Raw genomic sequence first — 22,154 nt, 5'->3', positions numbered from 1 at the left:
TTTTACCCTTGTATATCGCTGGTCTCACCTGTTTAGCATTATTCAATCTACATTATTGAAAATATTTAAAAAGACCATAAGGTTTCATCTGTAGACTTTTGTTTCAAGCACTAAAATACCAAATATATTCCTAAAAAAGGAGTTTTAAACATAGATGTTTAAAAACAGTATTACCATATATTGCATTATTGAGTGACATGACAGAATATCATTTAATAACTAGCCAAAGTAATAACCAAGGCTGATCACCTACATTCACCCCTCTGAAAGTAATAAAAAAACTGAACGTATAGATCCAACCATTTATTACACAAGCTTTACTTTTCCAAGATAAAATGGGAGCAACAAAAAAAAAGAATTTATCAACGTGGGCAGAAAAGTACATTGTGGAAACATTATCTAATTAAACAGTACATTCAAGCAACCGTGCCAATTCAGTCCATCCTTGCTTAGATGAAGTGTACATCACATTGAAGAGTTTTACAATACAGCAGAAACAAAGAAAACAACTTTACAAAAGTACACGTAATAAAAGTCCCTTTATATATCCGGGGCTTCATTTATGGCCTTGATGACATTTATGTGCAGTGCATTTCCACAAAAAAAGTGCAAATCCTCCCAACATATACATGTAAACTTGAATGATAACTGACCTTTGATTACAGTGTGTAAAGCAAACAGTATGTAAATAAAGCAGTGTGTGCTACCTTTGTGTTGAACTGGTTTCTTCAGGATAAGAAGTTCAGAGGACACTTTTAACCACCAGGCCAAACATCCATATTCAGAGTCGATGAAGCAACGTGGGGAGATGAACACAGCGGGGTCAAATGTTAAGCATCTCCACTAAAAACTGATCCAGCATCCGCTGTGCGTTGAGGCTTTCTTCTTTTACGCGTGTGAGTTTATCTGTTAATACAGCATTGCATTGGTTAAAAGTCATAATACCACACAAAGATGGACAGGATTTAAACAAAGCTCTAGTCCAGGATAACAAACAGCATAGTGATCACTCATCAACTACAATGCTGTAGCTACAAAATAATGCTCCTTAGTCATTATTAATGTTAAGATTTAAATTATGATCATGACCTACAGTATCTACTCCAAGCACTTTACGGTCATGATCACACATATTTGGTCTGTCTTTTCAATTTTATTCTAAAGCTTAAAAGTCTTACCATTCCATTGAATGATCCTTCCATTTGATAAACACTCAACATAAACCCTCTAACCATACATACATGACAGAATAGAGCTCTAAAACTGGTATGCTTCTTTAATTGACTGGAAGGGGCTTCTCTCCACATGTACAGCGGTCAGCACTGCGTCCATTCTGCTTCAAACCAAAGCACACGCCTTCTTGTGTTACCATTCAAACTGAAGGGAATTTGAATAAATCAACAAGTCAAATCTGTATCGAGGCCAAAACAGCAGTGTAGTTCTTGGGAAAGCTTAACATTCTAAATCTTGGAATATCAATGCATTTTTTTTTTTTTTTTTTTTTTTTAAACTTGTCCTTTCAATTTAGCAGTGGTGTACAAGGCATTGTGGACCCCCTGCGTCATTTCATGAGCCCCTTACAGACGTTGCCCACTAGCATCCTGCCCGGCCTTCAGCTCATGAGCGACAGCACCGTGCAGACCGAAGTGCTACATAAGAGTAGAAATTGTGAAACCCGCTGCAACTTCTCATGACCAGAGGTTGTCTGACCCCCCCGCCACCCAATGCCTCAGTTTTAGCATGCATAACAAGAAACTTCCCCATTTGTTTAAAGTATTTATGGGTTTAAGCCTTGCGTCGTAGCCCTTTTCATATAACAGGACGTTTGAGATTCAGCACGAAAGAATGCCAGAGCGCATCCCAGCCTACGCCTCGTTTAAGGCTACTCTCAGTTCATTGGTCAGGATGCGGTTTTTCTCAAGCTGCTTGTATAGATGGTCTTGACAATCAGACAGCAGGTAAGAAAGAAGGGAAAGAGAAAAGGCAGGTTAGTACAAGAGACAAAGAGTTAGTGCGTTGAAGATAAATACAGAACAAGTATCAGTTTGTATTCCAGCGGTTGAACTGCAGACCTCGTAAAGCAAAGCTCCAGACTACTGAAAGTACTGAGTGATTGAACTAAAACTGCTCGCTACATTTGTCTTTCACATTTCACGAGGTCTCCATATGTCCTGGCAACACTCCCTACTCATTATTCCTTTTGTAGTCTCTGTAGTTTAAGATTTGTTTTTAACCATGTGATATGAAGATGTACATAAGACCAATATGTAATCTACATGAGTCGAGGATTTTTGGTGCAAGAGTCAAACTTATAAACAATTTCTGAAGGGTAGACCTCTCATGGTACAAACCCCGTCCTTAAAAAAAGATTTTTTTTTTAAATAAATAAATAGAGGATCCAGTCACTGGAGATCATTAAGAGGTTAAAGTCAGTGCTGAAAATCGCTTGAGGTGCAGTTTTTTCTTTTGGCCACTAAAGTGCGGTTGAGATACCAGGTTTTGGGAACGGTTGTTACTCGTCCATATATATATACGGTCTATAAAAGCAGGTAACCTGGCATAAATTACATTTAACATCCTAATGCATTATAACATATAGCAGTCCTCTCGAACAGAAAAGGGAACAGTTGGATGAGCTTCAGAGTTTATTCAAAAGCTGCTCAACAGAACAAATTAAGACAAAGAATACACATAAAATAAAAAATGAAGGACTGGACAAAAAGAAATGAAGAAATGAAGAAACAGAACCAGTGGAAGGGGAAAGGGCTGGCATAGATGGAAGAATGTTTATTTCACAGAATGCATTACGGTCTGTGTGAAAGACGAAGAGGTGGATGGCAGCAGCGACAGTCCAATGTGCAGTAGAGAAATACAGAGACAGTTGGGCTGTGCTGCACAGGAGGGAGACGATGATGCTCAAACAGCTTCTTCAGTAATGGGGGGGAAAATTTAGCTGTGGAAAACATAAAAAAAGGAACAAAGACCAGTGTTGGAGGAATGGGGGGGGAAAAAAGGAGGTATGGAAGCAATTGCATGCAAAACTAAAGAGGGAAATAAAAGACGTGCTGAAGCAAATGAGAACCAAGCATGAGGGAATTTGGAAAGAAGAAAAGATATTAGAGACTACCAAGTGTAGTTAGAAGTTTACCAATAGGTTTGGAGCATCTAGGCCTACGAATCTAGTCAGAAACAAGCCAAAAGCACCTTTACATCACACGCACATCAAGGTTAGACAAGCAGTGAAAGAGGATTTCTAAAAATCTACTCATGTATAATATCACTGCACTCAAACATGCCACTAGAGGGAGCCATTGTATCTTGATTGCTGTGGTTAGTGTTGCTGCGATCCAAGGCACAAAGCATGAACAAGCAAGGTGAATTACATGGAAGTCATGTCGTTGAGGGCGTGGTCCAGCTCCTCGCTGATGGCCTTGTACTTCAGTTTCTGGGCATACAGCTCATCTATTTTGTGGTAATTATGTTGAAGCGGCAGTGAAGGATTTGCAAAAAATAAAAACAGAAGACAAAATAATAAGAGTCAGGACGGAAGTAAAAAGAAAAGTAAACACAAAGAGGGAATTTAAGAAGAAATGCGTGGACAGAAATAGGAAGTGTACATGCAACAGCTGCCGATGTGTCACATTCCTGAAGAGTCACTGAGAAACTGCATCACATGTTCCGTGACCCTGTGATGAAGGCTTGGGACTCGCCGGCCTTCATCGGTCACTACACGAGAATGCTATATGGCATTGTGGTGAGAAAAGTTATTGCCCACATGAACAACATCGGGCAGGCCTCTGTGATTTGTGTTCTCCCTCTAACCCACCGACCGATATTTGTACAGAGGTCCATTAAACTCCCTGCTGCCCAGATAAATAACCTCACACTGCACCAGTTTACAAGAGAGGCCCTTCTTTATGGAGTAACCCTTTGAGAAATGACCAAAAACCAGTTTACTTTATCAGAAGAGATCTCACTTCACTAGAGAACCTAAATAAGACGTAACAAGGTTTCCATTTCGAGTTGGCGTAGTAACGGCATTGCACTGGAATCCCTACATTTTAGCTGAATGGCCACAAATGGAGGAAAAGACTCATACCTTCCAGATCGTCGATGGTCTTCTCAAGCTTGGCGACTGATCTCTCAGCAAACTCAGCGCGGGTCTCAGCCTGAGTGGAGGAATACAGTTAATCATTAGCAGGTCAAAAAAAAGAAGAAAAAGCTTTCCAAAACTACTGTGAAACAGGTATCCAGGATTGATTGAAGTCAACTCACCTCCTTCAACTTGTCTGTAAGAACCTTGATCTCCTCCTCGTACTTGTCCTCCTTCTGAGAGTACTGAGGTCGTACACAGAGGTCAGAGTCACAAGTCACAAACACAATTGACAATTGTTTTATTGGCAATGTTTAGGGCCTTCATCGGCAACCCCACCTTCTCTGCCTGGGCCTCCAGAGACTTCAGGTTGTTCTGCACAGTTTTAAGCTCCTCGTCGAGCTCGGAGCATTTGCTGTTAGTTCATGAACAAGAAAGGAAGATTCCCCAAACAAACAAAGAAATATTCAGAAATGGAATTAGTTTGAAAGCTTATTTTAAGTTGCAACTTGACTGAACAGGTGGAGGGGAAAGTGACGGAAGTGTTAACCTCTCAGACATCTCAGCACGCTCCTCCGTGCGCTCCAAGTCGCTCTCAATGATCACCAGCTTACGGGCCACCTGAAGTCACAACGTACACACTTCACTCCCACAGAATTACATTTATTTTACAAACCTAACTTATTGTTTAGCATGCGGCGGCAACAATATGCATCAGTCACAATGTACCCGCCAACGTCAGCTGTCCCATTAAATCAAAAGAATGTGACAAATGCATCGTTCAGACTGCAGTGAACAGCTGAGAAACATGCCTCCTCGTATTTGCGGTCAGCCTCCTCTGCAATGTGTTTGGCCTCCTTCAGCTGGATCTCCTGCAGCTCCATCTTCTCCTCGTCCTTCATTGCCCTGTTCTCAATGACCTTCATGCCTCTGAACGAAAGAAAACAGGGAAGTCATGTCATCGTAACCAGTTACTCCTCGGTAATGCACTTCAAACCTAAATGCATTAAAAATGCTATTTAAATAAAGTTGGATCGATTGAGATCATAACACAGACCCAAGTGAGGAGTGAGTAGTGTTCCCACTATTAGCCGTAGTGTCAATAGCTGCAGAGGACATCATTAAAGTTCAAATCCATGTGGTAAAGACCATTTCCGCTATTGGTCCGGGCCCACTTTGCATCAATATAGAGACATTTGTAAGAACACAATTACATTTTCTAGTATGCAAAGCATCTAAACCAACGACTTTTCTGTCCCTGTGTTTCAATGTAATACTATCATTCAGCCAGCAGTGGCAGCACTGAGCAAAACGAGTCAGGTGCAATCTATGGAGGGTTCACTGCAACATCTCAGTGCTCGAGTAGTGTACAGCTTCAAAACTTTTCTGTATAGTAACCAAGAACTAACAGCGGGTCATGGTGAACAATGAGTGTGTGCTTTGCAGGTGCAAGGTACCCACCTCTCGCTCTCATCTGCAGCCTTCTCTGCCTCCTCCAGCTTGGTCAGTGCTGTGGCCAGACGCTCCTGAGCGCGGTCCAACTCCTCCTCGACCAGCTGGATACGTCTGTTCAGGGAAGCTACATCACCCTCAGCCTGGCAGGGCGAAACACCAAAAACAGTCAGATCAGGTGCTTTTTTTTAAGTAATGGCTTTGACATGCATGTTGCAGTGGCCTTTGCAGAGATGCAACATGCAGCCCATCCCAAACTCTCCACTGAAAGCTTGGGCTGGGTCAGTAGTCAGTTGAAAGTATTTTCAATGCACATTTCAAACCTTCCACAAGTTAGCAGCACCTTTACAGATCGTTCCAGAATAAATGAAAACCGCTTCATTTCTGAGTCATTGCGATCCTTTTGCATACATGGTTACAATATCAATAATTTGAAAAGGGGAAAGAATGCTGCGCTTCTTTTTTTCCACCTCCAACTAGCTTAATTAGCTTGCGGGAGTTCCACCTGTGCTGCTGCGACGTCGGCCTGCTTGTTACCGGGGTGGTGTCCCTCCATCCACCCGGCGTTTACTCCCATTGTTACCGGGGTGGCGTCCCTTCATCCACCCGGCGTTTAACTCACCCCGGGCTAATTTCGAGTAGTCCTAAACCGTCATGTCTGGGCCCCAAGCAGCCACGCTTTTTGACCACATTTAACGCTTAATGCCATCTGCAGCCTGCAGACTAATTGCCTTAAATAATCAGGAGCGGCTTACTGATTCCCTCGCGCTCCTCTCCTGGTTCAAGTCCCGCTGCAACGACGCCGCGCGGTCCTCGGCCACGTCGGCCTGGTCCTGCAACGACTTGATTTTCTTCTTCACAGCTTCCAGAGAGCTCCCACCGGCCATTTCTGCTGCTTTTTTTGGTGGTGGTGGGGGGGTGGTGGTTGATTGGTCTGAGCTAAGCTAGTGTTTTCTTTCAGCTCTGTCTCGCTGCAGGCGGGCGGACGCGCGCGTGCACACACAGACACACGCGCTGGTAGATGCGGCGCCTTTGATCCCTGCCCCCACCGCCTTTAATCAGCCGCTGATGAGGCTCGCGATTGGGACGCGCCGCTTACCCCGGAAGTACCCGTTTTTTACGCGCGAGGAATAAGGAATATATTTATATTATCAAAAAACTTTATTGGCTTTGTAATTGGATTCGTGTAGTTTTTCTAGTTTTTGCAAAATGATGGTAAACAACTGTCTAAATTAACGTTCATTCGTGAGGCTTGTGAATTGAGCCAACCCTATCAAAATCAAAGCACCAAACAAAACGTCAAAGTCAGTCATGGGTATAACTCAAAAGGCTTACAATTGAGCCTAATGTTTATAATTATTTTTCTAATAAAAATTTAATCAGCTTTGGATTTAACTGTAAAGTTACAGATGAACGGCAAATCTGTCAAGAATTTTACATGAACAAGATATGCTTGTAAAAGGCCCCTTTGAAACCTTACACTGGACCTCTAATTTCTCCTGGTGGGTGTGGAATTAACTGGCCGGTTAGTCGTTACCTTAATAGCTGCATCTAACTATGTATATCCATATAAGACGCATATATATTTATATGATTTATGGGACTACACCTGTATGGGGGCTTCTCTACCAGTCAGTGGTACTGCCATATACTTACATCTGTGGCTTTCGTCTCAGCGAGCTCCAGTTTCTCCTGGGCATCCTTCAGGGCTTCGGAGTACTTGTCCAACTCATCCTCAGTTGACTTGAGCTTCTTCTGCAGTGCTGCCAGGTCATCCTCAAGCTTGAATACAGAAAGGCCCGAAAAGGTTTACTGACTTGTAGACAGACACCTCTACCTATTTACAGATGACACCTCAAAAAACAACCATATAGAATTTCAACCAATAAACTTATTAGTATTAAAAATAACAAAACAAAAACAACACAAAATATACATATTAGGGTTTAATCACACGCCACTGGCTATGCCATTGGCTTCTGTGCATAAAGGCTCCACACCGGGTCCCGACCTGTTTGCTTCTGTCCTCCGCCGCTTTCTTGTCTGACTCGGCCTGCTCAGCTCTGTCCAATGCGCTCTCCTTGTCGAGCTTCAGCATCTGCATCTTTTTCTTGATGGCATCCATGGCTGCTTATCTTCAGGGGTGTGTGCCGCGCACAACTAAGATGAAACTCAATGAAAGGATCCAAACCACACGGGACGCCCAGCTGGAATGTAGTGAGTCAAATGTGTGGTTTGATCCAGGCAGTTGATGGATACCCGATGCTTTTTTTAAACAACGCCAGCTGTCAACGCGGGACCTGCCTTTTTTTTTTTTTACTGTATCTCCTCAGTGATTCGCTCTCCGACGTTGGTCCGCCGCTGTGGTCTGTACGCGTCAGGAGCCAGGGGAGGGCACCAAGGGATACCCAGACTCCTCAGCCCACTCCTTTTTCTAACACCCCCCCAAGTGACAGGTAGGTATTATGGTGCGTCGAATCGATGAAGTAGTAGTTCCTCTTAGTGGGTGTATTTTGGGGAGATTTGATGTCATTAGAAAACAACCCACCAACTGCATATGAAAAGAAACATTTAACCAGCTATCAAATTGTGCTTTTTAATTCCAAAATAAAGGGTTTCTGATATGAATTTTCCAAATTCATTAGATGAATTTCCATATTTCAACAGAGGAATTGCATTAGAGGTATTCATGCAAAACCATTTGGATAATCTCCTGTGGAAGTCCTTCGCCCTCGGTGGGGTGTCATGTAAGCCGGTGTGGCTCGTTTGTCTCCCGGCACCTCGCTCACAGCATAGTTCCAACACACCAAACATCAATCGGACGGGCTTGGCTCTATTGAATAGTACATCGTTGAGCTTGTTCCATCAGCCAACGGGTAAAAGATATATATCTCACACGGACAGCAGTGGATAGAGTGGCATGCTCCATTGAAAAAACAAAAGCATTGGCATTCCCACAGGCCTCCTTCACCGGGCCTCTGTGATAGTTCACGGGGCCCCTGGCACAGCCGCAGCTGTCGCACGCAACCTGCGGTCTGCACGGGTAAATGGTTGAGTAATAATAGTTTACCGCCCACTCCGTTTTTGTACATGTCGGAGAAATTAGGCCGGAGATTTAAAAAAAATCAAGCTCCAAATGTGATAAACTACAAGGTAACGGGTTAGATTGCATGTTTTACGCACATGTTAGCGTAATATTGTGATACTTGAATGAACAGCAGTGTATTTACAATCTGACAGTGTTTTGTTGTTTGTTGCTTGTGTTCACTTCTCTGCTTTTGTTTTGGTGAATGCGTATTTGGGGGTCCCTCCTCCATGGGAAGCACCTTTTTGACGCGTGGCCCCCAAATCCACATCAGTGTCCCTTTGGAAAAAGGGGAATTTTAAACCTATTTTAAGTTTTTCTTATGAAGATTCCATTGGTCAGATTTCCCTTAAATTCCCTCCTCTATTTGATCTCTTTGGTGGTCCAGGCATGTTTTTTTATAGGCAGTCAGCTGTCCCTGTGTTGACATGTGTTTGTGGACCGTTAAGCAGCCATCCAGGCATGCCAGTCATATTAAGAGATCACAGAGGCTCCTCAGGCGATCAAAGTTCCCCAAGCACCTCGGATAGAGAGACGAACATCCGCATATCGTAACAGTTAAGAATTTACTCTGATTAAGGGTTACAGCTTTGATTCTCACTAAATAATCTGAAAGAACTTGAGCTTGGAGTTACACACACAGCGCAGACAGCATTATTTTCAATGTAGCTCACTTTGTGGCCATAATACATGAACATCTTTTCTGTATTTTGCCCTTCAGCAAAGGCAAAGTCCTCATTCTCAGTTTTCTTTTTTCCTTAAAAAAGTGCTTCAACAGTTTTAAAATCAAAGCGAAGTAAAGTGACGTAAAACCTTAATGCTGACGTGTCAAACCACAAATTAAAGCCAGCGCTGTTTTCAACGCAGATGTGTTGAGACAGCTGGTAGAGCTGTGATCATTTGTATTGATCATTTCCTTCTTTCTTCCTTCTCAATGATTTAAAAGTATAAAGGAAAAAGTTCATTATGAGATATGTAATTATATGAGTGTTGAGCCACCGTGAACGCTTGTTGCAGCGTGTCCTTGGTGTCATTTTACATCATCGGAGCACATCAGCCAACCGCCTGACTCGAGAATCATCTTTTCATTGAACTGAAACTGTTAAAACATGAAACGAGGACTTTAGGTCAGTGTAGCGGAGACAGTGCGCTTTGTGGCTCCTACAAGTCAGGGCAAGTAATCTTATATGGAATACAACAGTGGTGATAAAAGCCTATAACCCTGCTATGCAGCTGGCAGCAGGCATTGGAAACCGCATCCGCTTTCTGGCTTATTATAATTAGATTTATGGCATAAAAATAATGGATGGGATACTTTCTATCAGCTGTTTGTCTACACTCAATTCAATGCGCTCGTCCTTTTAGCCAAAGTCTTTGGCTTCACCCCCTCAGCAAAGTCATCGTAAAAGGGCCTCTTGTTAAAAGCCAGATTAAGTAGGTAATGGAACATATTAAAAGCTTTAGACTTTGATTTGTCACTCGGAAACATGGAGAGTAACACTCATTCGTTTATCATTCAGGTCAATGAGAAAGTGTGTCAGCACTTTTGACCGGTGTTGTATGCATCAGCAGCACAGGTGATGGACTTCTAAAAGGATTCCAGATTTTAAAGCAGCGTTCAAAGCCGTTGAACTTTAATTGATTAGCGCCTCAAAGTTTAATGGCAGATCATTTTAGCTTGGCTCTCACTTCATCTACTGAATATAGCTGCAGGTTTAGCGCTACAGAGAAATACCATCTCGCTCGGACACTGGACTGACCAACGTGAACGCACCTCGTTCACTTACCAGCTCTGAGGAAGGAGAACATTTATAGGTCTATAGAAAATATTTATTTTCATTAGTAGGAAATATCGTAAACAGGTCAAAAAAGGTTTATATTGCATTCATTAAGGTATATTTTAGTACAAATATTGATGATACGAGGTGAGTGTATGTTAGTTATTTGGAGCAAAGTCAACAGGCATGTTTTATTTGAAAACAATTACGTTCTGATAGAACAGAGAAATATACCTGTAATATACCTGTAGTACAAACGCATCTAGATGTCTTTACTATACAAAAAAAAAAAACTTCACACAGTTACATTGAAATGCTTTATTTTCAGTGAATACAAAAAATAGCTTTATTGAGGGCGGATAAATATATCTATTATAGTGTATATTATCACTCATCTTTATTGTAGTAACATCTTAATTTGATTCTGTTCGGAGGGAAGAGGAAAAAAAAAAAAAAAAAAAAAGGGTACAGGACACTTCATTTACTCCACATCATTGAAATGCACCACGACACTAATGGTGACAGATATATAACGACTTGTTCTATCACATTAATCTTTCATAGAGGCTTCAAAGCACAAGGAGAAAAGCCAATTTGAGTGACTTTCTTACATACAATGAAGCAGTTGACAGACTAAGCTCTACAGTCTGTCGTAGTTCAGAAGCACTGTGGTACATGCCCATTGAATGCAGTACAAAAAAGTGTCTATATGCTGATGGTTCATCCACAGCAACACATTTTGTTAACGTGGACAGTTTCTCTGTCATTCCCAAAAGGCTTAAAAGACCGTGACAGAGTGTAAAAGGAAAAAACAGGGGTTGTTGCAGTTGGTTGTTGGAGGAACGGAACGTTAAGTAATGAGACGCAAACCCACATTCCCAAACAATTGCTCGTGCATCACTTTCTACTGACCCACGAGGTGAAGCTGTCACTCAAACAGACCAAACACTGTATGGGCTACGCACTAAGGCACTAATAATAACACTACAGACTTGACTGATGAGTAGCGGACCCCCCCCCACACACACACAAAAATTCCATGGTATAAAACGGCTCCAAATTCATACCAGATTGTTAAAACCCCCAATCTGTAGTTTGAGGGTCTGTCTTACGCCATTAGCGATGTATAAGGTCTTGAACGTGGAGGTCAGAATACTCAGTGCATCCTTAAAAAGGTTAAAGCTCGGTCACTGTAGAAACAAAGATGCATCTGAAGGACAAAGCCATGCATTTTCACAGCAGCACCCAATCTTACCATTTACTGTAGCGTGATATAGAAAGAAACCCAAGTAAGACGAGGGAACAAAACACACCACAATCTAACTTGGTAAACAAAAAGGTTCATTCTATTGCAGCAAGTGGTATATTCAGTATAGTCACAGAAAGCATCCTGCAGTTCAGAGGCTGATGGACCAAATAAAGAAGATGAACTGCAGTGATTAGTGCTGCAGTCACTTCTCTTTAAAATCAACCTACTTTAATTCTAACCAGTTTTATTTCAAACCCTTTGATAGCTTGTCAAGTTATTTTTCAGATATAGAAATTTGCTACTTTCCGAATCGACCGATTTGGAGGTGAAGGGCCAGAGTAAATCTGCAGGGAATAGTGACCTTAAAGCACAGAAGTGGCACCGCATTCCTTTGATTCAACATGTCTGAGGTATTTACAGGCAGTCTCAGTTTGTATGTGCATACTATAATCTATATGTTGCAGCCAATCAACCGGTCTGGTTAACCTAACCACATATTCTATACTTCAAACAAGCACTCAATTATACAATATCATCTCCTATATTATTACTTAAGATTCAGATTGCATGGCGTAGGGGGGGACCAACACTGCCCTCTAGAGCACCATCCATGTTATTGCATGATAATCCAATTCAGTTTATACCTCTTGGACATATCAATGCCCAGAAGATATAAGAAGGATTGTGGAAAGATATCAGACCACCGGCTCTGCTTGTGGTGGTAATTAACCCTTGACCCCTCTTTGCTAAAACAACTGAGGAGCAATACATATTCCTTCAATGCCAATGTGGTCCTGTGTAGAAAAGCATTCACATTGTAATGTAAAACGTTCTACTCGAGTCTGAGCGGCAGCGCATGACGACACCGAAATTCAAGAGCTTAGACAAACATGTAGAATTTGTTGCACCATAGAAAGACATTTTACGCGTAGATTCCATCAATATTTGCATTAAGAAATGAAAGCAAATACGCTCAACTTCACGGTCTACTTTAAAAAGGCAGATTTCCAAAAGCAACTGCCGTTGAAATTTACACTATAGTCCAAGAAACACCAATATCCATCCTAGCTTCCATATAGGATTAATGATCACTATGTTTAAGTCGAGACACGTCACATGAGTGATACAGATGTTAAGATGCCAAAATTGGAAGAATAAAGGCCAACATTCAAACAACATCAGAGTACCGAGCTGACATCGTTGGCTCTCCGAGCGAGGCTGCAGTCTAACGGCTACATCACATGAATGGCGATACAATCTTTTCAATCACAAGTTTAGGATTCAGAGCTGCAGTTTGTGAAAACAACTGTTGCTTAAGGGCAAACGTGAGCGCACGTCCACAGCATGTCACATTCTGGTTCAGGTTGGATCAGTCAAAGCCGTTACGCTCTGCATGGCGACAAGCAGTTCCTCAGTAGTTTTTTTTTTAAGTTTTTTTTTTTTTTTTTTTTTACAGTCAGTTTTCAGGAAGTAATCAGTTCCATACAGTAGTAATTCAAACATTGTTGTCGTTGAGATCTTTCCGTGTCATCTTTTACTCACTACAGACGTGGGCACCACTGGTTTGTTAAATCGGTCACATCTGAGGTCGCTGTGGGCCACGTTCCTGCTGAAGTGCCTTGGTAAAAAGGTACACAACTGGCAACGCAAACAGATGTGCCCCTCGGGCGGCTTCGAGCACATCGAGATGAAAGTTTGAAGGTTTAGTTGTCGTCCTCTCGTAGTTCGCTGGGCAGGAACTTGTACTGCTGCTGCCTAATTTGAGCCAGTTTCTTCCGAGCTTCTTCCAGCTCTCTCTCCTTTCTCAGCATCTCCTCCTGGGCTGCAATAATCTAGACAGACAAAAAACATTTTTAACAACTATTGAAATCTCTACAAAATATTGCAACAGCAGCCTTAATTACCTTAAGACACACATGCGTAAATATCCCCAACACTTTGTCAACATATTGAATCTAGCGGCAATATGTCAATTAGTTTGTCAAGAATGATTGAAGTGTAACAATTTTAAATCACGTGTGTGAATCACATGTTTCCCACTCAGGTTTACAAGTGACCCCCCCCCCCCTCTCGTTCTCACCTGTGCTATTCCGCCCACAAACTTCGTCTTGACCACCACGTTGGCTTCGTCCGCTTTGTCAAACGCTGCCTTCTGAGCGGCCCGCACCAAATTGTCGGAGGCCTTCTTCACCGCATTCCCGGCAATCTGTTACAGAAAGATGTTCAAATTGAGAGGAGCCAACGGCAGAAATTGAAAAGACGGTTAACGAGAACACTGAACCTGCTCCCACGTTGTGAGAACAAGAGAGTGCGTCGAGCTGCACCTGCAGTCTCCTCATGGCCTCGGAGTCCTGGTCGGCCTTCACCTTACAGGCCACCAGCAGCTGGGCGGTGGAGGCCGCCACCTGCTTGGCGGAGGAAATGAGCTTCTCCTCGCTCGCCTGGCCTTGCACGGAGGCGTTGGCTGCCTCACACAGGTTGCTGGTCGCTGCGGCGACCATTCGCGCCTGCAGGAGGAAAAGCAGAGGCGGAAAAAGGGTGGTTGTGAGTCGGGTTGTAAAGCGCCTCAAATGGCCCCTTGCTGGATACTTACTGCAGAGATGAGCCCCTGGGACCACTGGCCGTCATCCACAGCGTTGGCAGGGATGAGGCCCACTTTGCCCTGAGCCACCAGCTCTCGCTGGGCGGCCGAGGCCGACTTGACCAGAGCGCTGGTGGCTGCGGCGATGGACTTTGCTGCCTCTAGGATCTGCTCCTCGAAGTTCAGAGTCTCGTCGGCTTGCTGAGGGGGGGAGCAAGGAGACCGATCAGTCAGACAGCAGCTACCTTCAGTACCAGAAGGACATTGAGCGAAATACCAACGTCGCCTATCACTTTTCAAATAAATCTAGCAGAACCGGCCAAGTGAACACACTTCACTTTGAGATGAAGACTGATTGTGGAATTTTCCATCAATTCTGACACTGCGAAAAACCAAAAGATGTCTTCCAAAAGCTTCACGCAGCCAAATGCAAGGCATCTTTTTAAACAGCGGATAAGGGGCGAGATGCAACCAAGAAAGAAACGAGACGAAGATTATCTGTCAGAGTTGCACATTCAATCATACGTTAATCTGCCCGTTTAAAACACACACATTCACACCACAAGTCTGTAGACAGGGCGGGACACTGTAGGAATATGTTTGATATATAGTTGGAACTAAATAACAACCTAATATATCAAACATATCAGACAGAGCCCTGCAGAGAAGGCCTCCGGTGGTGGGGGCAGGCAGGGAAGGAGGGGGCGGGGTAGGGTGGGGGGGTTAACTGGGAGCCAGAGGACATACTGGGAAAAGCTTTAGCTACAAATATCACAGGACAGACGATGGGAGGAGGACGGGGAACCATTGCAGAAGGGAATACGGTTGAAGATACTATTGCATGATTCTTAAGATCATACAAGGGACGTTTCAGATGAAGAGATGTAATGTAAAACATCAATGAGCACAAATATACAGTAATGTTAATAAGGTTTGTTATAGAAATTAAGAGATTCTGAGGAATCCAGGTATAATAAGTTTGAGAAGATTATTTAACAGGGAGGAGACGGCACAAGACACAGAGCAACATTCTGTAAATGTCAAACAAAATGTGTCATTTTGTTCCAATGAAATCTCAAACTGACAACATTTAGACTTGAATACATACAAAACAGCGGTTTACTAAAAACAGAACATTAATATAAGTGTAAGAGATTATGCTTTAAACTTTTACTAAAAGATCTGATAACTTCTTCCACTACTGCCTCCGATCGATACATTAATATCAACCATTGTAATGAAAGTGAATAGTCTGGACAGTTGTACAATTAAAATTTCTTTCTGGGGTTAGAAAAGCATTCGGAGCAGTTGCAGCGTATTCTTTCACCGCTCTGCCACTCTTTCAGGAGTAACAACGTCGTGTGGTGACCCACCTTGGGCTTGGCTCGGGGTTTGAGCTGCTCCAGCTTCTTGGCTGCTGCTTCGATGGACGCCGCCGCTCCGAGCAGCTCCGTCTCTGCGATCACTGTTGGATCCTCTGGGTCCACCCACTCTGAACCTGAAGCACGCACACGGCCTCGAGATTAGGGATTACGATGCTTCCGGAGGCCTTGTGTCGAACGATCATGCCCCACAACATGAACACTATGATTACACACAGAGAGCCACACATAACTGCATCCCATGCACGGCGGATGGAGGCCACAGACTGTCATTCGCTGCAATGAAGATGGAGCGATTGATTCAAAATGAGATGGCACATGAAGCGCAATGGTTGGAACTGACTCAATGTACTGGAGAAGCCTAAGAGCAGCTGATTTTCAAAAGGAGATTAAAAGAATCAATGTCAGCGCCGAGCAGACGTCGAACAGCTCACGACTAGTGAAATAAGTCACAGTACAGAAAACAGTCCTAACTTACCTCCATCTGTGGCAGGAGAAAGGACAGGGACATTACCAAAAGATTAACAGGAATGTTCTGCGGTTATTTGGGAAATTAAAAGCGTATTTTCTTGTAGATGTAAAAGCATCCTACTGGGGATTATAAACATGGCCGATTGCGTTGGAGGCGTTATTAGTAAAGAAATAAACGTCTTCTCATATCAGCACTGCAGAAGGAGTCTACTCTGACCTTTCATGGCCTCCGCGGTCTGGATGAGCTCTGTGACGGCTCCTGCAACTCGCTTAGAGCAAACGGCCAACTGCTGCTTCTGATCTCCAGTAGGCCTCTGCAGAACCTACACACACACACACACACACGCACGCACACACGCACATTTAACAAACACTATTCTGCTTGAAAGGAATCCACTGGATTAAAGAAAGTAATGGTTTATGGTATTCGGTAATATATTTTGGCACAAGCCATTACGAAAGCATGCTTTCTACTTCTAGAACTGCCATAAGCCTTTATTGTATTACTTGGGTATGCAAACGACAACATTTCTCTCACTCTTCCTGGCAAACAGTATCTTCAACTTACAAACAGCACTTGTTCCAGTAGGTCGATGTATCCAGTCGTACACTCTGATCCGAACATCAGTGCCCTGCTCTTCACCTCCTCGCTGACCTCTGGGTGGTAAGACGCTTGCTGAAAACACACACACACACACACACACACACACACACACACACACACACACACACACACACACACACACACACGCTACAGGTTCAACAGGACTGGATGATTTTTCCTACACAGCAATGCATCAAGTTATAATTAAATTCTTCCACAAGTGAGAATAAAAAAAAAAGAAACCTTGCAGGTTGTGAGCATGTCTGAAATAGCCTTGCGGCTGAGGTTGGCAGTGTGGATGACGTCCTCCTGCCGGGCAGAGTTCCCCGCAGCCACTGCTTTAGCGGTTGCCATGGTGATGCCCTTAGTCATGCGAATGAACTCCTCGGGAGTGGTCGTCTTGTTGGGAGCATCCCTGGATTGAAACACCTGTGGGCGAACGTCATTTGGCCGGTGGAATGGAGATATGATTACGAACCCAAAAAAACAATACAGGGCGATGAGGAAAAAATAATTCCTGAATCATCACAATTCGGCATCAATCCCTGATGGCGAGTTGCTGCTGTGCAACATCCGTTAATCCGTGCACACGGCGCCAACATATCCTCACCACCAGCTCCTGTCGGATGCACTCGATTGTGGCCTCCAGTGCCCTGGTGCCCCGAGTGGCCTCGTCCTCGACAGCCTTGACCGTCTTCAGCAGGGACGTCACATTGGTCACCATCACCTGATGACCAATCACACAATTAGATGATTTCTGTAACGTTGAGCTACCAAAAAACATTTCAACAAAGATTTGTTCTATCTTTTACTCCCCGATCCCCTCACCTTGGCAGCGCTCTTAAGCTGGTACATGGATGGATCGTCTGCTGCCTTGCCAGCGGCACACTTGGTGGCACTAATGAGCTCGGACAGCGCCTTCGCCACATCTTTGATGGCATTTATGAGAACCACCTGGAGAAAGGACACAATTCATCGTAACACAGCCTGGGAAAGAGAAGAACCGGAGCGGCTCATTCTCCGATGACTGATAACAGGAAGAGTGACTAGAGTACAAATGGAACCTGCGTCTCGGGGTCATCAGCGCCAATACTGGCGGCTCCTAGTTTGACCACATCTGTGAGCTGGGTAATGGTTTTGGCAGAAGACTGGGCGGCCTGAGCCAACCGGTCCTGCCCGGACGCCGCGCCGGACACCAGCATCTTTGTGTCCTCCACCAGAGCTTTGGCGGTCTTCAAAATGTTTTCCCTGAGAGAGAGAGAGAGAGAGAGAAGGTGAGGGGACAGAAAAAAAGGGATATAATGTAATTCAGAGAACTGAAAATGTTTAAATGTGACGCAGTCATCGAAATAATTCTTTCCACGTCAAAAGGCATTTGAATATCAAACCAAGTGCAAAAAGGTATTGTGGGAAACTGCATCAAAGTTTGTTCTTAATTTTTCTTTAAAGCTTCAGGAGACAGTTTGAGATAAAAAGCAATTCCATCCCCTTTCATCCCCACTTTTTCTCTTTGATGATTCTTCAAAGAGGTACAGTACAATCTCAATAACGATGATCTGCAAGGAGCGAGCTCAGTAACCTGTGGTAATAGCGGCATGTAATGTGCCACGTCCTGTCTTGGATCATTCGATATAAATCTTCTTTGAACTAAAAATTAATTGGCATATAACTGGGCTGGTTAATCAACCATTATACACTAAATTGCAGATACTTTAACTTTAACTAAACATTGACACAACAATAAAGGGATTCATTGAATATAGCAAAAATGATTTCAGCACAATGGGAATCCTGCCTCCAGGTGGAGTCTTTAGTCTAAGAGCAAGACGAAGAGATGAGACACTTCCTCCATCTTTAAAGCCCTCCGGGTGCGTTTCAAATCAAAGACACACCAAAGGACAAATCTTAGTCTCCAGTCACGTCTCGCACTTGGAGAGTTAACTGATGTTTCACACAATGGCAATTTGAACACAGACAGAATGTGGGACGTTTCCAGCTCCGACCTGTGATCGGCGAAGGACTCGTCATTCTCTGCATTGAGCGTGCCGGCAGTGGCGAACATGATGGTGGTGTCCAGGTCGGCGATGATGCCAGACACCGCGCTGGCTGCCGTGATGCAGGCCTGAGTGCCCTTGTTGCCTGTCTGCAGGGCCGAGAGCACCAAGGACACCTGGGGACACACACACACACACACACACACACATACATCGCACCCTGTAATCAAGCAGGTGTGGAGAGACCTGGACCTGAGGCAGAGAAGACGTTTTAAACACCTTTACTGGTATAAATGTGGCCGGATTAGTGTAGTTTATCTATTTTGTGTACAGGAAAAAACAACAACTATATTAATACTGTTAAGTTATACCATTTTTGGGCAGTTGCAGAGGAGTTCAACACATAAATGCTGCTAAATGCAGGCTAGAAAATAGCAGCTTTAGATTCTGACAAATGTTTTCTAAAGATTGGCTGTGACAACATTCAGTCGGCACGGAGCGATGCGCAACATCACTCACTCCCTGAAATGAGTACTTGTCAAGCTGGTTCAAATCCATTTGTTTGCCCTGCAGATTCCTGAGTGGCACTAGAAATTGATTAATCGATGTTTCTGGAAACCTACTTAAAGAAAAGGAATGACTTTGCTGGAATTCTTACATAAATTACGGGTAAAGGAAAGGATGTAAGATTAAAAACACTAATCATTGACATGTTAAGCAAAGTAATAAACCTTTGCATTATTAAGAGTAGTAATTATTTATTTATTTTATATATATATATATATATAAAAAGCATAATTATGGGGGGATTCCTGTACGAACACCTCTCGCTATAATTTTGCATTCATGTGACACGTCTGTACGATGTTGCTGGACTGCTTGGATACGATTGTTTTTAATTATTCATGCTGAAGTATTGAACCAGTCTGCAGAGTAATGCGCTTGGCCAAGGACTATGAATTAGACAGTAAGCATGCCGTAAGCAAATTGTCACTTCCTAAATGCATTAATTCAGGAGGCATGTGATAAAAAGAATTATAGCACTAAGCCTCGTACATTGTTGATTCCATGGGAACAGAATCACTTGGGGCGAAAATAATGTTTCACTCTTCCAGTAAACAAATCAGTAGCGAGTTAGTTTGTTGTGGCTCATACGAGGCCGAGCGGGAACGCCTCCAGTCCCGAATGATTTTGAACCAACATAATTGAGAACAGATTTACGAGGGAAAAGTAATATATACACTTAAAAGGGGCAACTTGGATAATAGGAGAAAACTAAAGTCATCATTTACTGACACAATGATATGGATTTCTTAAAACTAAAAATTGGTGCCAGATCTTTTAATGGTGAGGTAATACCTTTTCAGTAACTGCACGGGCACATTCGATGAGCTCTCGTTTGGTGAAGCCGTCCGACGGAGTGATCTGCACAGCTCCAGCCTTCTGGACGAGGAAGATGCAGCCGTGTCCGAGCTCCTGCACTCGGTTCTTGATCTGGAAACCAATCTGGTAACAGAGCACACAATTCCACTTAGCAACTATTTAGGAAGCTTTTTAGAAATTTACTGTGCATGTTTACACAAATGATGCGTCTCAGCTCAACTATGATATATTTCTTCAATGTAATTGGTCACACAAACACCATTTTTTTATTACACACATGCAGCTTTAAGAGTCCAAAAGACAAATATGCCTCACTGATGTAGCAGGAGGAGGACTAGGAGTCTTTGGGTCACACCGAGGACACGCTTACCTCCTCTGGCTCAGCTGTATGGGCAGCCAGTCGTCCCTGAACGGCCAGCTGGCTGTAGTCCACGGTCACCTGAGAGGCCAGGCCTCCCAGCTCGTCTGGACACGTCACTGATTTGGTCATCTGAGGGATGAACACAACACTCACATTTCCTGCACAAAGTGGCCACGTCTGTACAATGGTAATTGTTTAATGTTTTCCATATAAAGCCAATGTATATGAAAGAAAGCTGGTGGTCATGAATCGGATTAACCAGAATTTTATTTAACCCAGTAGACATTTCACCAAAGGATATAAGTGACAAACTGCATTAGTAATGTGCACCGTTATTACCACACATGTTGGTTTTCTTTTGATATGTCGAATCATTAACTCTTCACCCCAAGGTCACGGTCACATTTCCATCAGTCTAATAATATGAACAATATTGAAAGCTTACCATTTCCTGAGCGCTGACAGCAATAGCCTTCGAGTGTTTTACCATACTGGTCTGGTAATCTACAAATGAGCCCTCAGGTTCAGGCGGTGTCCCCTCATCCAGCTGAGGAGAGGCACAAACACACAGTTTAAAAAAACAGTCATTTTATGCATGATTTGTTTGTCCTTCACAAAAACCTACCAATATATTTAAACATTAAATTATTCAGCTCTTAAATTTGCAGCGACATGTTCAATCTAATCTACCCTTCAATTATAATAATTACTTTGGAGCGCAGGCATCAATTAATCTGCAAACAAACATTAATGCCATTATATATATATTCAAATAAACCATTGAAATGGATGATACATTATCCACCAGAGCTGCTCTGTAATCACAATTCTAAAATATCATCAACCAGAAAAACATTTGATCAGCAGCTTGCAGTGCAACGAGAGAAATGCCGCCATTTGTTGGGGGAGGGCTGGTGCTGAAATGAATCCACTGTATAGCAAGTAAGTACGTGATGTTCACTTTACCCACAGAGTGAGATAACCCCTTTGATTCGACAGTCTCGACCGAGTGACTAAAAGTTTATCAGAAAAGCCTTCAAAAATCGCCATTATGAGGATGAATAAGATACAAAGAGGAGTATCTGCTTTTAATCTACTACAGACGTGCACACGCTGAGTGACCAGAGACAAACACACGCACCAATGCGGATCCAAAACCACTTTCATCATTACATATATTAAAGGTGATGCAGAGATGGTGCACCCTGTGGGGAGCCACACCTGAGTCACTTTTACACCCCCTCTGATAACTGTCTCTCAAGAGAGGTGAGATGCAATTAGTTGATGCTATTCTGTCTGCACTTGAGATGGAGGTGTTTTTTTTGCTTCACACCTGTGACAAAAAAAAAAGTGTTTGCCAACAGTTTGACTGTTGATTAGAAAGACCGAACACCGTGTTGACAGTCAATTTCCCTCCAATTCGCTAGTTTATAATACATATCATAAGTATTCATTTGCTGTTCAGGGACATTTTCGAATTGCTGCTATTGCCAACAACCATTCTCAAACACCCAGTGAGACACATGGTGCCCTGCGGCGCTCACCCTGGCCATGGCCTCTGCGATGGACTCCACCATTCCTCCCACCATGCCCACTTCACTGGCAGCTTCATTCAGTGTCACCATGATATCATCAACCGCCTCCTTCATGAGCTGGGCTGCCTCTGCTATGGCATCATGGGTATGCGAGGCCTGTGAAAGTGCGACACAAGGCTGTTTGCT

General features: G+C 43.3%; 2 protein-coding genes across 12 annotated transcripts in view; both read right to left on the bottom strand.

Moving 5' to 3' along the window:
- Positions 1-290: 290 nt before the first annotated feature.
- Positions 291-7,924, bottom strand: tpma (alpha-tropomyosin). Of its 9 annotated transcripts, none has more exons than XM_040203919.2 (10): positions 7,557-7,809; positions 7,202-7,327; positions 5,555-5,688; positions 4,906-5,023; positions 4,644-4,714; positions 4,433-4,508; positions 4,276-4,338; positions 4,100-4,169; positions 3,384-3,462; positions 880-1,939 (listed from the first exon to the last, which is right to left on the bottom strand). In XM_040203919.2, the coding sequence occupies exons 1-10, from the start codon at positions 7,668-7,670 to the stop codon at positions 1,918-1,920; spliced, it is 873 nt and encodes a 290-aa protein (XP_040059853.1). In that variant the 5' UTR covers positions 7,671-7,809; the 3' UTR covers positions 880-1,917. The 9 variants fall into 9 exon arrangements, with proteins under 9 accessions (XP_040059880.1, XP_040059870.1, XP_040059903.1 ...); XM_040203927.2 differs by lacking the exon at positions 880-1,939 and adding an exon at positions 2,633-2,953 and having other exon boundaries at positions 7,557-7,924; XM_040203946.2 differs by lacking the exon at positions 3,384-3,462 and having other exon boundaries at positions 291-1,939.
- Positions 7,925-10,711: 2,787 nt separating this feature from the next.
- Positions 10,712-22,154, bottom strand: part of LOC120834834 (talin-2) — a 60,767-nt gene continuing 49,324 nt past the window's right edge. For all 3 annotated transcript variants that reach the window (XM_040203148.2, XM_078085502.1, XM_078085501.1), the window contains exons 43-58: positions 21,978-22,124; positions 20,879-20,980; positions 20,443-20,562; positions 20,049-20,195; positions 18,699-18,865; positions 17,760-17,943; positions 17,524-17,649; positions 17,306-17,422; positions 16,939-17,124; positions 16,660-16,767; positions 16,309-16,414; positions 15,612-15,736; positions 14,251-14,439; positions 13,982-14,164; positions 13,738-13,863; positions 10,712-13,489 (exon numbers count right to left, since the gene is read on the bottom strand). In XM_040203148.2, coding sequence (XP_040059082.2) covers positions 13,361-13,489; positions 13,738-13,863; positions 13,982-14,164; positions 14,251-14,439; positions 15,612-15,736; positions 16,309-16,414; positions 16,660-16,767; positions 16,939-17,124; positions 17,306-17,422; positions 17,524-17,649; positions 17,760-17,943; positions 18,699-18,865; positions 20,049-20,195; positions 20,443-20,562; positions 20,879-20,980; positions 21,978-22,124 — 2,262 coding nt within the window. In that variant the 3' untranslated portion in view covers positions 10,712-13,360. The remainder of the gene's footprint in view (positions 13,490-13,737; positions 13,864-13,981; positions 14,165-14,250; positions 14,440-15,611; positions 15,737-16,308; positions 16,415-16,659; positions 16,768-16,938; positions 17,125-17,305; positions 17,423-17,523; positions 17,650-17,759; positions 17,944-18,698; positions 18,866-20,048; positions 20,196-20,442; positions 20,563-20,878; positions 20,981-21,977; positions 22,125-22,154) is intronic.

Source organism: Gasterosteus aculeatus, chromosome 12 (genome assembly GCF_964276395.1).
Source record: "Gasterosteus aculeatus chromosome 12, fGasAcu3.hap1.1, whole genome shotgun sequence".
Classification (NCBI taxonomy): Eukaryota; Metazoa; Chordata; class Actinopteri; order Perciformes; family Gasterosteidae; genus Gasterosteus; species Gasterosteus aculeatus.
This window is presented reverse-complemented; position numbering and strand designations above follow the sequence as displayed.